The 17,510-nt window shown below is 44.4% G+C and overlaps 1 protein-coding gene across 6 annotated transcripts in view; it reads right to left on the bottom strand.

The window, feature by feature from the left end:
• The window catches only part of TJP1 (tight junction protein 1), a 161,902-nt gene that overhangs the window by 141,668 nt on the left and 2,724 nt on the right, over nt 1-17,510 (bottom strand). For all 6 annotated transcript variants that reach the window (XM_066240104.1, XM_066240100.1, XM_066240101.1 and 3 more), the window contains exon 2: nt 8,232-8,364. In XM_066240104.1, the coding sequence (XP_066096201.1) occupies nt 8,232-8,364 (133 nt within the window). The remainder of the gene's footprint in view (nt 1-8,231; nt 8,365-17,510) is intronic.

Genomic DNA, 17,510 nt, shown 5'->3' with positions numbered 1-17,510 from the left:
GATGAGCGCCATTCTGACAGGTGTGAGGTGATATCTCCTTGTGGTTTTAATTTGCATTTCTCTAATGATTAGTGATGTTGAGCATTTTTTCATATGCCTATTGGCCATCTGTATGTCCTCTTCGGAGAAGTATCTATTCTTTCTTTCGCCCATTTTTTTTTTTTTTTGTATTTTTCTGAAGCTGGAAACGGGGAGAGACAGTCAGACAGACTCCCGCATGCGCTCGACCAGGATCCACCCGGCAGGCGCACCAGGGGCAACGCTCTGCCCACCAGGGGGGCAATGCTCTACCCCTCCGGGGCATCGCTCTGTTGCAACCAAAGCCACTCTAGCACCTGGGGCAGAGGCCAAGGAGCCATCCCCAGCGCCCGGGCCATCTTTTCTCCAATGGAGCCTCGGCTGCGGGAGGGGAAGAGAGAGACAGAGAGGAAGGAGAGGGGGAGGGGTGGAGAAGCAAATGGGCGCTTCTCCTGTGTGCCCTGGCCGGGAATCGAACCCGGGGCTTCTACATGCCAGGCCGACGCTCTACTACTGAGCCAACCGGCCAGGGCCTCGCCCATTTTTTGATTGGATTGTTTGTCTTCCTAGTATTGAGTTTTACAAGTTCTTTATGAATTTTGGTTATTAACCCCTTATCAGACATATTGTCAAATATGTTCTCCCATTGTGTAGTTTGTCTTTTTATTCTGTTCTTGTTGTCTTTAGCTGTGCAGAAGCTTTTTAGTTTGATAAAGTCCCATTTGTTTATCCTGTCTTTTATATCACTTTCCTGTGGAGATAAATCGGCAAATATATTGCTGTGAGAGATGTCAGAGAGCTTACTGCCTATGTTTTCTTCTAAGATGCTTATGGTTTTACGGCTTACATTGAAGTCTTTTATCCATTTTGAGTTTATTTTTGTGAATGGTGTAAGTTGCTGGTCTGGTTTCATTTTTTTGCAGGTAGCTGTCTAATTTTCCCAACACCATTTGTTGAAGAGGCTGTCCTTACTCCATTGTATGCTCTTACCTCCTTTGTCAAATATCAGTTGTCCATAAAGTTGTGGGTTTATTTCAGGGTTTCCTGTTCTGTTCCATTGATCTATATGCCTGTTCTTATGCCAGTACCAGGCTGTTTTGAGTACAATGCCCTTGTAGTATAACCTGATATCCGGAAGTGTGATACCTCCCACTTTATTTTTCCTTTTCAAGATTGTTGAGGCTATTCGTGTTCTCTTTTGGTTCCATATAAATTTTTGGAATATGTGTTCTATATCTTTGAAGTAAGTCATTGGTATTTTAATTGGTATTGCATTGAATTTATAGATTTCTTTGGGTAATATAGACATTTTAATGATGTTTATTCTTCCTAACCATGAGCACGGTATATACTTCCACTTGTTTGTATCTTCCTTGATTTCTTTTATCAATGTTTTATAATTTTCTGAGTACAAATCTTTTTTTTTTTTTTTTTGTATTTTTCTGAAGGTGGAAATGGGGAGAGACAGTCAGACAGACTCCCGCATGTGCCCGACCGGGATCCACCCGGCACGCCCACCTGGGGCGACGCTCTGCCCACCAGGGGGCGTCGCTCTGTTGCGACCAGAGCCACTCCAGCACCTGGGGCAGAGGCCAAGGAGCCATCCCCAGCGCCCGGGCCATCTTTGCTCCAATGGAGCCTCGGCTCCAGGAGGGGAAGAGAGAGACAGAGAGGAAGGAGAGGGGGAGGGGTGGAGAAGCAGATGGGCGCTTCTCCTGTGTGCCTTGGCTGGGAATCGAACCCGGGAGTTCTGCACGCCAGGCCGATGCTCTACCACTGAGCCAAATGGCCAGGGCCACTGAGTACAAATCTTAATCTCCCTGGTTAAATTTATTCCTAGGTACTTTATTTTATTTTATTTTTTCATTTTTTTCTTTTCATTTTTCTGAAGCTGGAAACAGGGAGAGACAGACAGACTCCCGCATGCGCCCGACCGGGATCCACCCGGCATGCCCACCAGGGGCGACGCTCTGCCCACCAGGGGGCCGATGCTCTGCCCATCCTGGGCATCTCCATGTTGTGACCAGAGCCACTCTAGCACCTGAGGCAGAGGCCACAGGGCCATCCCCAGCGCCCGGGCCATCTTTGCTCCAATGGAGCCTTGGCTGCGGGAGGGGAAGAGAGAGACAGAGAGGAAGGAGAGGGGGAGGGGTGGAGAAGCAAATGGGCGCTTCTCCTATGTGCCCTGGCCAGGAATCGAACCCAGGTCCTCCACACGCTAGGCCAACGCTCTACCACTGAGCAAACCGGCCAGGGTGGTACTTTATTTTTTTGGTTGCAACAGTGAAGGGGATTGCTTCCTTAATTTCTCTTTCTGACAGTTCATTGTTAGTGTATAAAAATGCCTGATTTCTGAGTATTAATTTTATATCCTGCTACCTTGCTGAATTCATTTATCAGGTCCAGTTGTTTTTTGACTGGGACTTTAGGGTTTTCTATATACAATATCATATCATCTGCAAATAATGATAGTTTTACTTCTTCTTTTCCAATTTGGATGCCTTTTATTTCTTTCTTTTTTTTTTTTTTTTGTCTGATTGCTGTGGCTATGACTTCCAGAACTATTTTGAATAAGAGTGGTAAAAGGGGGCACCCCTGCCTTGTTCCTGATTTTAAGGGGATTGCTTTTAATTTTTGCCCATTGAGTATAATGTGGGCTGTGGGTTTGTCATAGATGGCCTTTATCATGTTGAGGTATGTTCTCTGTATTCCCATTTTGCTGAGAGTTTTGATCATGAATGGGTGCTGGATTTTATCAAATGCTTTTTCTGCATCTATTGAAATTATCATGTGGTTTCTGTCCTTCCTTTTGTTTATGTGATGAATCACATTGATTGATTTGCGAATATTGTACCAGCCTTGCCTCCCAAGAACAAATCCCACTTGATCGTGGTGTATGATTTTTTTCATATATTGCTGGATCCGGTTTGCTAATATTTTGTTGAGGATTTTAGCACCTAAATTCATCAGGGATATTGGCCTATAATTTTTTTTGTGTGTGTTGTCTTTGCCTGGTTTTGGAATCAGAATTATGCTCATCTCATAAAAGGAGCTTGGAAGTCTTCCCTTCTCTTGAATTTTTTGAAATAGCTTGAGAAGGATAGAAGTTAGTTCTTCATCAGGCCTAGGACTTTTGTTTGTTGGGAGTTTTTTGATAACTGTTTTGATCTCATTTGTTGTAATTGGTCTGTTTAGGTTTTCTGATTCTTCCAGATTAATTTTTGGAAGATTATATGTTTCAAGGAATTTGTCCATTTCATCTAGGTTGTCTAGTTTTTTGGCATACAGTTCTTCATAGCATTTTTTTACAATATTTTGTATTTCTGTTGTGTCAGTTATTTCTCCACTCTCATTTCTAATTTTATTTATTTGGGTCCTCTCTCTTTTTTTCTTGGTAAGTGTGGTTAAAGGTTCATAGATCTTGTTTACCTTTTCAAAGAACCAGCTCCTGGTTTCATTGATCCTCTGTATTGTTTCTTTAGTCTCTATGTCATTTATTTCTGCTCTGATCTTTATTATTTCCTTCCTTCTACTACCTCTGGGCTTTACTTGCTGTTCTTTTTCTAGTTCTTTTAGATGCAGGGTCAAGTTGTTTATTTGAGCTTTTTCTAGCTTCTTAAAGTATGCCTGTAATGCTATGAACTTCCCTCTCAGGACTGCTTTTGCTGTGTCCCATAAGTTTTGAGTTGATGTATGCTCTTTATCATTCGTTTCTAAGAATTTTTTATTTCTTCTTTGATCTCATTGTTAACCCATTCGTTATTTAATAACATGCTATTTAGTTTCCAAGTGTTTGAGTATTTTTCAGTTTTTCTGTTGTGGTTGATTTCTAGTTTCATGCCATTGTGATCAGAGAAAGTGCTCGATACGATTTCAGTCTTCTTAAATTTGTTGAGACTGCTTTTGTGCCCTAACATGTGGTCTATCCTAGAGAATGTACCATGAGCACTTGAAAAGAATGTATATTCTGCTGTTTTAGGGTGAAAGGTTCTGAAGATATCTATTAAATCGAGTTGATCTAGTGTGTCCTTTAAGTCTGCTGTTTCTTTGTTAATTTTTTTTCTTGAGGATCTATCTAGTGGTGTTAGTGGGGTATTGAAATCCCCTACTATTATAGTATTGCTGTTGACCTCACCCTTTATATCCATCAAAGTCTGCTTTATATATTTAGGTGCTCCTATATTAGGTGCGTAGATATTTATAACGGTTATATCTTCCTGTTGGATTGCTCCCTTTATCATTATGTAGTGACCTTCTTTATCTCTTACTATAGCCTTTGTTTTAAAGTCCATTTTGTCTAAGTATTGCTACCCAGCTTTTTTTTCATTTCCATTTGCATGAAATATTTTTTTTTCCATTTTTTTATCTTCAGTCTATGTGCATCTTTTGTTTTAAGGCGTGTCTCTTATAGACAGCATATGTATGGGTCCTGTTTTCTTATCCACGCAGCTACCTTATGTCTTTTGCTTGGATCATTTAATCCATTTACATTTAAGGTTATTATTGATATGTAGTTGTTTATTGCCATTTTATTCTTTAAAACTGTATTCCTCGGCCCTGGCTGGTTGGCTCGTGGTAGAGCATCGGCCTGGCGTGTGGAAGTCCCAGGTTCGATTCCCAGCCAGGGCACACAGGAGAAGCACCCATCTGCTTCTCTACCCCTCCCCCTCTCCTTCCTCTCTGTCTCTCTCTTCCCCTCCCGCAGCCAAGGCTCCATTGGGGCAAAGATGGCCCAGGCGCTGGGGATGGCTCTGTGGCCTCTGTCTCAGGTGCTAGAGTGGCTCTGGTCGCAATAAAGCGACGCCCCGGAGGGGCAGAGCATCGCCCCCAGGTGGGCGTGCCAGATGGATCCCGGTCTGGTGTATGCGGGAGTCTGTCTGACTGCCTCCCCGTTTCCAGCTTCAGAAAAAAAAAAAAAATTAAAACTGTATTCCTCTTTTGCTATATTCTTTTTCTCCTTTGATCTGTTTACAACAGGCCCCTTAGCATTTCTTGCAGCATTGGTTTGTTTGTAGTGAATTCCTTGAGGTTTTTTTTGTCTGGGAAGCTTTTTATTTCTCCTTCAATTTTAAACAATAGCTTTGCTGGATAAAATAATCTTGGTTGTAGGATCTTGTTCTGCATTACTTTGAATATTTCTTGCCATTCCCTTCTGGCCTCAAGTGTTTCTGTTGAGAAGTCGGAAGTCATCCTTATGGGGGCTCCTTTGCAGGATAGCCTTTTTTTCTCTAACAGCTTTTAATTTTTCTCTTTTATCACTTAGTTTTGGTACTTTAATTATGATGTGTCTTGATGTAGATTTCTTTGGGTTTCTTTTTAATGAATTCTCTGTGCTTCTTGAACTTGTGAGATGTTTTCCTGCCTTAATTAAGAGAAGTTTTCAGCTATGATATGCTTGAACAAAGTCTCTATCCCTTGTTCTTTCTCTTCTTCTTCAGGAACCCCTATGATGCGGATGTTATTTCTCTTCATGTTGTCACAGAGCTCTCTTAGAGTTTCCTCAGACTTTTTGAGTCTCTTCTTTTTTCTGCTCTGCTTCCGTGCCTTCATTTATCTTGTCCTCTAAGTTGCTGATTCGATTCTCAGCTTCATCCATTCTGCTTTTAATTCCTTCCATTGTGTTCTTCATTTCTGATACTGTTTTTGTCATTTCTGACTGATTCTTTTTTATTATTTCAATGTCCTTTTTTATACTTGCTATCTCTTTATTTTGGTGTTCATAATGACCATCTATTGTTGTTCTAAGATCTTTGAGCATCCTAACAATCATTATTTTAAACTCTGCATCTGGTAATTTGGTTATATCTGACTCATTCAGGTCCTTTTCTGGGGATTTCTCTTGATTCATTTGTGTTGCATTTGTCTGCCTTCTCATTTTGTCTGTGTAAAAGAAGGTTTTGGCCACTGGAGTCCATGGGTGTGGCCTCTGTGTTTCCTAGGTGTGGTCTGTCTGCAGGCCCACCACCCCTCTGCTGCTGCTGCCTAGGGCGTTTGGGTATGGGCATTGCCGGTGCCTGCCCACTGGGGCTGTTGCTGTGGTTTCTGCCTCTCCTTCACAGGAGTGGCTGTGATCACGTGCTCAGGTGTACAAGCCTCTGTAGCCTCGGCCTTTGCCCCGCCCCACAGGTGGGGTTATGCTCAGCCCTGAGGGCAGGGGTGAGCACCCTTGCTCAGCTGCGTGTTTCCGCCTGATTCCAGGCTTTCGCCCACACCTGCAGGAGGAGCCCACTAGTGGGAAGGCTGCAGGCCTTGACTCCACAGGCTGGGTGGGGCTGCGTGCCCACACTTAGTTGGGAGACTCCGCCTCTTCTGGGCTTTCGCTCCACCCCTGCGGGAAGAGCCCGCTTGTGGGAAGGCTGCAGGCCTTGACTCCACGGGCTGGGTGGGGCTGCGTGCCCAAGCTTAGTCGGGAGACTCCGCCTCTTCTGGGCTTTCGCCCACACCTGCAGGAGGAGCCCGCTTGTGGGAAGGCTGCAGGCCTTGACTCCACAGGCCGGGTGGGGCTGCGTGCCCAAGCTTAGTCGGGAGACTCCGCCTCTTCTGGGCTTTCGCCCACACCTGCAGGAGGAGCCTGCTTGTGGGAAGGCTGCAGGCCTTGACTCCACGGGCCGGGTGGGGCTGCGTGCCCAAGCTTAGTCGGGAGACTCCGCCTCTTCTGGGCTTTCGCTCCACCCCTGCGGGAGGAGCGGGCTCCTGCGTCAGGCCACAAGCCTTGGTTCCGTGGGCAGGCAAAAGGTAAATTCTTATTCAATGTACTGCATTTCCCCATGTACAAGACACACCTTAATTTTGGGGCCTGACGTCTGAAAAAATAATGTATTACATAAAGTTATCGAGGTCAAATTTTATTCATCATAAAATTCATACAACTCCTCATCACTGTCAAAACTCCCATCCATTACCTTGTTTGTCCTCATGTGTGTCTGATGACAAATCTGTCTTCCACAATGAGCGCAAAAACAAGCGCAAAAAAGCGGGAAATGCAGGTAAAAATATCTACAACCACGGTATAAGATGCTCTCAGTTTTTAGACCCCAAATTTTCTGGGAAAAAAAGCTGCATTTTATACATGAGGAAATACGGTATCTCTATTTCTGGGGAACTGAAGGCAACCTTGTGTGAAACAAAGCCTGCTTTCCTGTCATAGTTAAAGAAAGTTTAACCTCTTCCCCAAGCACCATGATTCTGTCTGAGAAGGTCAACACAGTTTATGACATGCCAAGTGAATTAGTTATCCGTTACACTTCGGTAATGACACTGTTTACCATCATACAAAAGAACCGAATAAGATTTCAATTTCTACTTCTTTATATTCCAACGAGCAATTCAGATTTGTCTCTCAATGAATTCAATCTCTCATTTTGTGACCACCTTTTGAAATAAAAATAGTTACTGGTACTTTCAAGATTCAGTTTGGGTCAGAGCTCAAAGGGGAGGGATCTTAACAGCTGGGGTACCCAGCACCCTAAACATTCCTTTAATTTGCCATTGAACCTTACAACACATAAATGGGCATAGAACCTTCCAACAGCACCAAGAGCTCTAGCATTCTCTCTATAGCATTGGACTAGGATAATACAATTAATAGAAAAAAACAGTGGGACCTGGAAGTTCCTGTGTTCCTCCAAACACCATGCATGAATTTATCACACATCCATCTGAAAACCTGTCGCTAGCCTCCTAAAAGACTATTAATGTTCATCACTTAGAATGGAAAGACAGCACCATCGTTAAGTAAATTGGGATCTGTCCTAATTAGGTTAGAGTAACAATTTTCTGGCCCTACCAGGAAGTCAGTTGTTTGAGGTTTATCAAATACTGAGGTCTCTACTTACTGTAACATGTGGAGTTCTAATTTTCTAAGATACTTATACAGTATGTTACATTATATTGTTACAATAGATTACACTGTATTATAAATATACTCTACTGAACTTAATTCCATCTTTGTTGCAGAGTTCAGGAAACATTTCTTGATCTTGGTCCTTGACTCGGAATTATCATGAGCCATTTATTATAAATGAACCATATGGCTACCATTTATGAAAGTAAGCTGGTTGGTAATCTGTTAGATAAACCAGTTTTTACTAAAAAAAAAAAAAAGCTTACCACACAAAATAAGCCTGTTGCATTTGTATGAAAATTTTAAAATATGAAACGAAAATTTCCGCATCCCTTGAAAAATGAGGAAAGTACCACACAGTCTTACTCACAGCGAGCTCGCAGAAATCCACACTGTCCAGGCTTCGGCTCCGGTGAATTCTCCCCTTGATGCGTCTGAGGGACGGCTTCCCTTGGCTGACGCTGGAAGTAGCACCGTTAGGATTCTCAGAGGACGGCGTGACCCTGCCAGAAGGGGGAAGTGTTTAAATACACAGGCTTATGGGGTGAGCCCTCTTCTCAAGCATGTCTTCACGGTAGAGCTTTGACAATGTCACGTTCCCGGGTTAACCCACAAGCTCAGAGTCATGGGGATGCACAGTCTCCCAGAGACGCTTCCTGAACATTTCTCTGCAGCCTGCTCTCGTTCAGAAACCTTGCTCAACGGACTTCAAAGATTCCAACATGAAGATTCACAAAATGTCCACTCTGTCAGCTCCAAAGCAGCAATTAAGGCTGGACGGAGGTTTCCCAGGGAACCGGGAGGCATCTCCTTCCCTCTGGATAGTTAGTTATGTGTCGCTCGGCCTGGGGCCTGCTGCACACACCCAGGACACACCAGCTGTCATGGTGCAGAACCACAGACACTGTTTGGGACGCTTTGGGTAAGCGGGAACGTAACTCTGAAAATGCCAGCCTGGCAGTCAACATTTAATTCAGTGTTAGCTCAGAAACTACAGATAAGAAACAGCAATGATGTAGCCCTGACTGGTTAGCTCAGTGGTACAGCCATCAGCCTGACGTGTGGATGTCCCAGGTTTGATTCCGGGTCTGGGCAACAGGAGAAGCGACCATCTGCTTCTCCACTCCTCCCCCTTCTCCCTGTCTCTCTCTCTCTGTTTGCCTCCCGCAGCCATGGATAGATTGATTCAATTGCATCAACCCTGGACGATGAGGATGGCTCCATGGAGCCTCTACGTCAGGTGCTAAAAATAGCTCGGTTGCAAGCATGGCCCCAGATGGGCAGAACATCAGCCCCAGACAGGAGGGGGGGTTGCTGGGTAGATCCTGGTTGGGGATGAATGCAGGAGTCTGTCTCTCTATCTCCCCTCCTCTTACTTAGAAAAGAAAAAGAAGAAAAAAAAGAAATGGCAACAATCTAAGCCAGTGGTCAGCAAACTCATTAGTCAACAGAGCTAAATATCAACAATACAACAATTGAAATTTCTTTTGAGAGCCAAATTTTTTAAACTTAAACTAGATAGATAGGTACATTCCTTATCCAGGTAGCGCCTGCACATGGTATTTTGTGGAAGAGCCACACTCAAGGGGCCAAAGAGCTGCATGTGGCTCGCGAGCCTCGGTTTGCAGACCACTGATCTAAGCCATCTACAGAATGCACATTGAGAGGTGTGTACATACACACACATATACACTTACTCAAAACTGTCAGTTGCTCTCATTTCTGTGCCTTGGCTGGGGCAGCCTCAGAACAAGGTGCTCTGGAGTACCGCTCCATGGATTACCATCTTGGCAATGATACAGAGTATCAAGCCCTAAGACTGACTTGGAAGTGAGGTTCATGAAAATCAGTTTCCTTATTCTACAGTCAGATCTCCTCTGTATAATACATTCCATGTATGTATATTTATCAACCTCCGTGACCAACACAAGTTTTCTACTTAACTTGTCGTCTGGAAGGAACAGAGTGGGTCTCTCGTTGCTTGGAAAGGATATACCAACCAGACTCTGAGCAAAACAAAACTGATTTCTATGAGAAGACTGGGTTGAGGATCACAAAATAGACCAGGTTAGGCACAGCTACAGCTTTAAGTAAATATATATCCACCCATACCGTTAGGATATTTGAAGAGTGTAGAAAGATACAAAAATGAAAAGTAAATGCCTCCCTCCTCCACTTCATCCCATCCTCCTCGCTTCTCAAACAATGAACATCTCTGACCACATCTCTGGGTACCAATGCAATTACTGACTTAGGAAAGGTCCCTAAAAGTAAAAGCCAGTGTCAGAGGTTTTTCATGGTTGCTGAGTACCGCCTCTCAAAAAGTCCTTCCCAGTCTACACACCCGTCTGTCCATCAACAGAATATAAGAACTCCCACTGGGGGGGGGGATCCTTAAACACAATTACATCATTTTATTACGTTATAAAAATTCTCTGTGTCCTCTGTCTTGCTGAACTGCTTATTCCTATGCAAATGAGTTTCCAAACATGAATATGGATTTGTCCACTGCCCTTTATAGGTCATTCATTACTTTCCTTTAGATATTTCAAATCTGTTCTATTAGATGCCTTGATGTTAAGCACTCCTATTTCCTTAGGGGCTTAACTGTTTAGCATATGAAAACTCTCTGCCTCGATGATTTTACCTTAAACGCTATTATGTCTGATAACTTTCCCCACCTCTATTTTTCCATAAATCTTCTCCTGGCTTCTCTTTTTCTGCGCCTATGTTTTCAACCTTTCCACATGTCTGTCTGTCTGCCTCCCTCTCTGCTGTTAGTTGTGTTTTTTTATTCTAAGCAAAAACAACATACAGCCAGATGGTCTTCCTTTTCGCCCAAGCTGAGAATCGGTATCTTTCAAGAGGAACCAAATCCAACCAGAGGAACCATGTGTGCTGATGCATTCACATTTATTGCTGACCTCTTGCTTTACGGTGTTGCGGCTTTTAAATTTAAACGCATTCTTTTATTTTTTTCCCCCCGCGTGTTAGTATAATTGCGTTTTCTTTGTCCCCGCCCACCCCTGGATTATTTTCTCCCTTTTCAATTAGTAGTTTGAAAGTTTTACATGTTATTAGGCAACTCTAAGTCTTGCTAAGTACACACACACACACACACACTTACATAGGTCTACATATATACACGTATGTACACAGGGATACTTATGGGTATATATTTAAAGTCATCATTTTCTATGAACACTCAGGGCTCACAGGCAGCCTGTCTCCTCTTACACAAGAACTGATCCTAGCACATTTCCCTTCTTCCTGACATCACCCCACCCTACTTCAAGTCCAAGCCTCTGTAGGAAATAGTTTCAAGGTCTCCTAACTTTTCTCTCCCTGCTTTAATCCTCTTGTTCTTTCGTGATCCTCTGCTCACTCCTCCAGGCTGCTAACTGGCTTTTCAACTTTGTCAACTCCACCAGTTCCCTCTTACGGCAATGAGCAAAATTTAAATTTTTAAAGGTTCTAGTATGTTTCCTTTTCAATTCACACAAGATTCTTTTTGAATCTTTCTGAAAATAGGTCAATCCAACCATCACTTTTCTGTTTTCTCGGGAACCATTCCTCTATCTGTTGCAGAGAGTAATTCTCTTATTACTGGCTTTTCCAACTCTTTGGCAATTGTTTGTGTCTACTTCCACTTGTATTGGAAAACATCTGTTTCCCCACTGCTGTGCTGATGGTGGCCCGCCTTGGGCAACTCTAGCAGAGGGCTGGGACGTGCCCTTGGGAGGCTGGTGAGACAGCCTCTCTTCCAGGTCAGGGGACTCTCACGCTAGCTCAGGGACAGCCCTGTCTCTCGGGCCCCAGCACCCACACTTACTGCTTTAATAAGCCAGAAAGCGATACTGCCGTCCACTGCTTGTCACAAACAATCAGGGATGATGTCAACCAACCTAGTGCATCCAATCTGCCTACTAATGCCACTTCAAGCCACCCACCCTACCTTCTCAGGACGCTCTGCCCGCACCTGCTCTGGACAATGGCTTCTGCACCGTTCCTCTCTCAGATTCTCCTGCTCTCCACTAATTTACTCCAAAATGCAACTCACTGACGGCACTCCGCACTGCTCACTTAGACTGTTGCTATTTTTGCTGTAGCTTTTAAAATGTATACTTTTGTTATTTCGCTGAGTACCCAATGCATCCACCTTTCTGGTCACTTCAGAGAGTCAATTTAGGATGAGGCAACCTATTCTCCACCCAAAACGTGGCGTCTTGTCCCGTTCTGCTCTCTCCTCTGCGAGGCGAATGCTCCCACAAAAATAACGGAGGACTCCATTCAAGAAAAGAGGGAGTATGAGAAAGAAGAAAAGAACTGTAAAACAATATACAAGCCTTAAATTCTCTTTATTTCTTCTCTCTCACTTTGATAGGGCTAGTTATGGGGCATAATTGTATTACAGAAAAATTAACACAAACAGAACAGAAACATTTCTGACAAAACTTTCGTATGTTGTGCTTTCATCTGACTTAAAAAGGCTTCACTAGTTTCCTCCTCCCCAATCCTAAAAGCCTAGAACTGAAAGTCTGCAGTCAGCATGGATACCCACCAAACTTTATAAATGAAAAACCCAAGATATTGATCAGACTTAACTCTATAATTGTACACCCAGTGACAAAGTAAAACAGAAAGAAAAATCCTAACGATCACTCCAAGGATGGACCCTCCCTCTCTCCACTAGAGTTTTTTAGGAACGGAGAAAGATGAGAAGCATCAATCATCAGTTTTTCGTTGTGGCATCTTAGTTGTTCATTGATTGCTTTCTCATATGTGCCTTGACTGTGGGGCTACAGCTGACCGAGTAACCCCTTGCTCAAGCCAACAACCTTGGGTCCAAGCTGGTGAGCTTTGCTCAAACCAGATGAGCCCGCGCTCAAGCTGGCTACCTCGGGGTCTTGAACCTGGGTCCTCCGCATCCCAGTCCCACGCTCTATTCACTGCGCCACCGCCTGGTCAGGCTCCACCAGAGTCTTAAAAATATTTGCTAACCACTACAGCTGAACTGGTATGTTCCAAGTGGGTATGAGGTCGCACTAACTCGCGGCACAGACTCTGCGAGACGATGGCGCCTCGTCTAAGGATAGAACCAGGCTCCTGTGGAGTCACTTTAGCAACGTTGAAGCTTCAACCAGGTCCTTGTGAGGCTAACTGTTAAAAAGCAGATGACTCAGTACTACCCTCCCCCTTTTGTTTGGTGGGAGATAAAGAAACGGAATAAACAGGTTCAGACAAGCATCTGAAATGTGAACTCATATGCAGGTGGAAGGGGTGTGAGGTGCAGGAGAATTTGGGATGTCCCTTCCCTTTTGTTTTATGACTGTTTCTGAGAATTAATATTTTCCCTGGGTTTGGTGCTGTATGTGTTCAAAGAATTTTCTGCTGAATGCTCCCACAAATACAAACGTCTACCTAGACTCAGGTTGTACCTGCGTACAGAAAGCCCACTGAAGACCATCTTCCTGATGTGGAGTACAATACAAGTGCTTTGTTTTGTTTTTTAAATCCCAAGGTACCACTCTCCACAACTTGATGGTGCAGGTCTGCACCGAGTAACTCAAACTTTGGGGATTACTCCCCATTTATTTAGGAGTCTGACCCTTGACGACATGGAAATAAAGAACTAAAGTATACAGTGGTAGAGCGTCGGCCTGGCATGCAGGAGTCCTGGGTTCGATTCCTGGCCAGGGCACACAGGAGAGGTGCCCATCTGCTTCTCCACCCCTCCCCCTCTCCTTCCTCTCTGTCTCTCTCTTCCCCTCCTGCAGCCGAGGCTCCATTGGAGCAAAAGATGGCCCAGGCGCTGAGGATGGCTCCATGGCCTCTGCCTCAGACGCTAGAATGGCTCTGGTCACAACAGAGCGACACCCCAGATGGGCAGAGCATCGCCCCCTGGGGGGCGTGCCGGGTGGATTCCGGTCGGGCGCATGCGGGAGTCTGTCTGACTGCCTCTCGTTTCCAGCTTCAGGAAAAAAAAAAAAAGAATGGAAGTATAAGCATCTTGGACAGTTTCCCTTGAACTCTGGGGAAAGCTGTAGTTTACAACGAAGTTTTTCTTTTCCTAAATATGCATTCCATTTAATCACCTAGGGGGCGGCTGGGGAGAAAATCTCTGCCTGTCTCTACCTCCATAATAAGTTCTGAACCGAGGCCATGTTTCCCCTAGTGGGCAGAGCTGCTGCATCCTTGCGTCTTGTTTATAACTCAGGAGCCCTGGCTCGCCACCCTTTTTGACCATGGTTCATGTAGGGCCAACACTCTCGCCCACTTCAAATTTCAAGTGGAAAAACAACAACAGCAGCAGCTCAAGAATAACAAAGAACCAGGCAAAAATAATCCAGATGGTCACAAGGCAGCTATGCAAGACCCAAACTATCAACACTAGTAAGATTTAATCATCTTTCCATTGTATGTTCATTTTAAAACACAGGCCATGGACGGCCAGGACCAACTCGAAAGCACTAACGAGTAAGAACATAGCCTCTCCCCCCCCCCAGAAAAACGAGGGGAATTCCACACAAGGGAATGAGACCAGGAGTCTTGAGATACTGTGACGTACCTCAAACCAGCTGCTTTAGAATGACACTGACCCTTTCTGAAGGATTCTTCAGGGAAATCTTGTAAAACACTAATTTAAAAGTATAAATCTTTAGAAACCTTAATAGCTCGCTATAATAAATTAATGGTAAGTGGTCTTTAGTTGTATTTATAATGTGGGTAACTGCCTATAATTTGCTCATTAAAGACACTAATAAAGGACTTGGATATTAGAGCCATTTCCATCCCATGGTGTCGGGTAGGGGAACTTCTGTGACCTATGAGTGGACCACGGACCATGCTTGGTAAAACAACATCCTGTAAGACACCTGCCATCAGATCATTTACAACAACATGGATAGACCTTGATAACATTATACTGAGCAAAATAAGTAAATCAGAGAAAACTAAGAACTATATGATTCCATACATAGGTGGGACATAAAAATGAGACTCAGAGACCTGGACAAGAGTGTGGGGGTTACGGAGTGGGGGGAAGAGAGGGAGGGAGTTTGGGGAGGGGAGGGGCACAAAGAAAACCAGTTAGAAGGTGACGGAAGACAATTGAACTTTGGGTGATGGGAATACAGCATAATCAAATGTCAAAATTACCTGGAGATGTTTTCTCTGAACATATGTACCCTGATTTATCAATGTCACCCCATTAAAATTAATTAAAAAAAAGACACCTGCCAGGCATTCTGTACCTGTTTTTAGTTCTCTGTTTGTAGACTGTAATGTCCCTGCTCAATGTTTTTTTTTTATGTCCCCATTTAAATGTGATTTTTAAAATAAAATTTAAAAAAAATCAAATGTGCTTTTAACCCTATCAACTGGCATAAAACTTGATGTGTGACTCTGGACAAGCCAATAACCCTATTTGTAAACTGGTGACATGCAGTTGACAAACAACCCCTCACAGCAGGGCTACGAGTTACAGGAGAGGACACTTGTAAAGCACTCACACAGGGGCCCAGCAGGTGGCCCGCTCAATGACCGACAGGTCTTATTATTTTCAGAATCTGGTTATTGGATGACTACTTGAATGAATGGACGGATACTGCATGGCCTTCAACAATTACTGAACCACATAGTCAGGAGGAATATTTTTAGAAGCATAGAGAAAATGAAATGGTACCTCCTTCCCCCACTACGTTCGGTATAAGCACTCCTCAGAGCACTCAGTACTATAATCACGAGTCTTCACAACGATAAAATTATGATGAAAACATTTTTTTTACATTGCACATAAAAGAGACAAGAGTAACAATTACTTGGATTTCATACGTGGCAAACAGCAGGGAGGTGGCCAGGGCGTCTGCAGGAGGCTGTAGGGCGACCCTCCTCCTCATACTTCCTCACCCCAGAAACCATGGAATGTGATCTTGCGGAGTGTAATTAAGTTAAGGATCTCGAGATGAGATCATACTGGATTATACAGACGGGCCCTAAATCCAATGGCAAGTGTCATAAGAGACCAAAGCGAAGACACAGAGAGAAGGCCACAGGAAGATGCAGAGAGAGGCTGGACTGATGTGGCCGTAAGAGCCACCAGAGGCCAGAGGAGGAAGGATGCTTCTCCTCCAGAGGGAGCCTGGCCCTACTGACGTCTGAACTTCCGATGTCTAGCCTCCAGAACTGCATAAGAACTATTTCCTGCTGTTTTAAGCCACCGGGTTTGTGGTGGCTTATCACAGCAGCTCCAAGAAACGCTGTTCCTTCCCATCAGTGGCAATGACAGGAGGCCCCAAAGGCAGGCAGGCAGCAGGTTGAGGGAACAGGACCTGGTTCCAGGTGCTTCCACAGTAACGACTCAAAAGCAAATGCTCCTCTCCCCTCAACATCTTGGAGGAGGGAGAGCCGAGAACGAGAGGGCTTTCTGCACGTGCCCCTGAGGTGAGTCTGGCTGTCTGTCTGTTTCCGTTTCCACATGAATTGGTCTGCAAACATAGCTCCCCTTAACAGGTGTGCAGAGCCATTCAGTAAGACCAGGGGTCCCCAAACTACGGTCCGCGGGCCACATGCGGCCCCCTGAGGCCATTTATCCGGCCCCCACCACACTTCCGGAAGGGGCACCTCTTTCATTGGTGGTCAGTGAGAGGAGCATAGTTCCCATTGAAATACTGGTCAGTTTGTTGATTTAAATTTACTTGTTCTTTATTTTAAATGTTATATTTGTTCCTGTTTTGTTTTTTTACTTTAAAATAAGATATGTGCCGTGTGCATAGGGATTTGTTCATAGTTTTTTTTTATAGTCCGGCCCTCCAATGGTCTGAGGGACAGTGAACTGGCCCCCTGTGTAAAAAGTTTGGGGACCCCTGAGTAAGACAGATGGACGGACACTGTACAAAGGAAACTGATGAGCCAAGCCAGGACAGAAGCCCTGGATGGTTCAACCGCACCCTTAAGTACACTGGCATTAGCGTTGCAAACACAGTCTTCCCATGCTGACTGCAATCATTAAAAAGTGAGAAACACAGGGAGCGTACACATTTTCTAACCATCTTTCTAAACACAGGGAGCGTACACAGTTTCTAACATAAATCTCCATGTAGGCCAGGATCAATTACCAGAGGACACCCTCCCATCTTGTCAACTGGCACAAGGTGGTGACTTCCAGGTCTGACAGGCATTGCTGATTTGCTAATATTGGTACAACTCTGGTGTCAGAACCCATACCCTCATCTTTTCTCCTCAAATAATGGTGCTTTCCCCTCTATGTGCGGTTGCTATGACACTAGAGAAATAAAATGTTATCTAAAAAGGAAAAAAAATATTTCCAAAGGATATAAGACATGAATTAGGCCCTGGCTGGTTGGCTCAGTGGTAGAGTCTTGGCCAGGTGTGTGGCTGTCCTGGGTTCGATTTTCAGTCAGGGTATACAGGAGAAGTGACCATCTGCTTCTCTACTCCTCCCCCTCTCCCTTTTCTCCTTTGCTGGGTTGGAGCAAATTGGCCCTGGGCGCTGAGGATGGCTCCATAGCCCACCTTAGGTGCTAAAATAGCTTGTCTGCCAAGCAACAGAGCAATGCCCCAGATGGACAGAGCATCGCCCCCTAGTGGTCTTGCTGTGTGGATCCCATCAGGGCACATGTAGGAGTCT

Source organism: Saccopteryx bilineata, chromosome 7, assembly GCF_036850765.1.
Source record: "Saccopteryx bilineata isolate mSacBil1 chromosome 7, mSacBil1_pri_phased_curated, whole genome shotgun sequence".
NCBI classification, from domain to species: domain Eukaryota; kingdom Metazoa; phylum Chordata; class Mammalia; order Chiroptera; family Emballonuridae; genus Saccopteryx; species Saccopteryx bilineata.
This window is presented reverse-complemented; position numbering and strand designations above follow the sequence as displayed.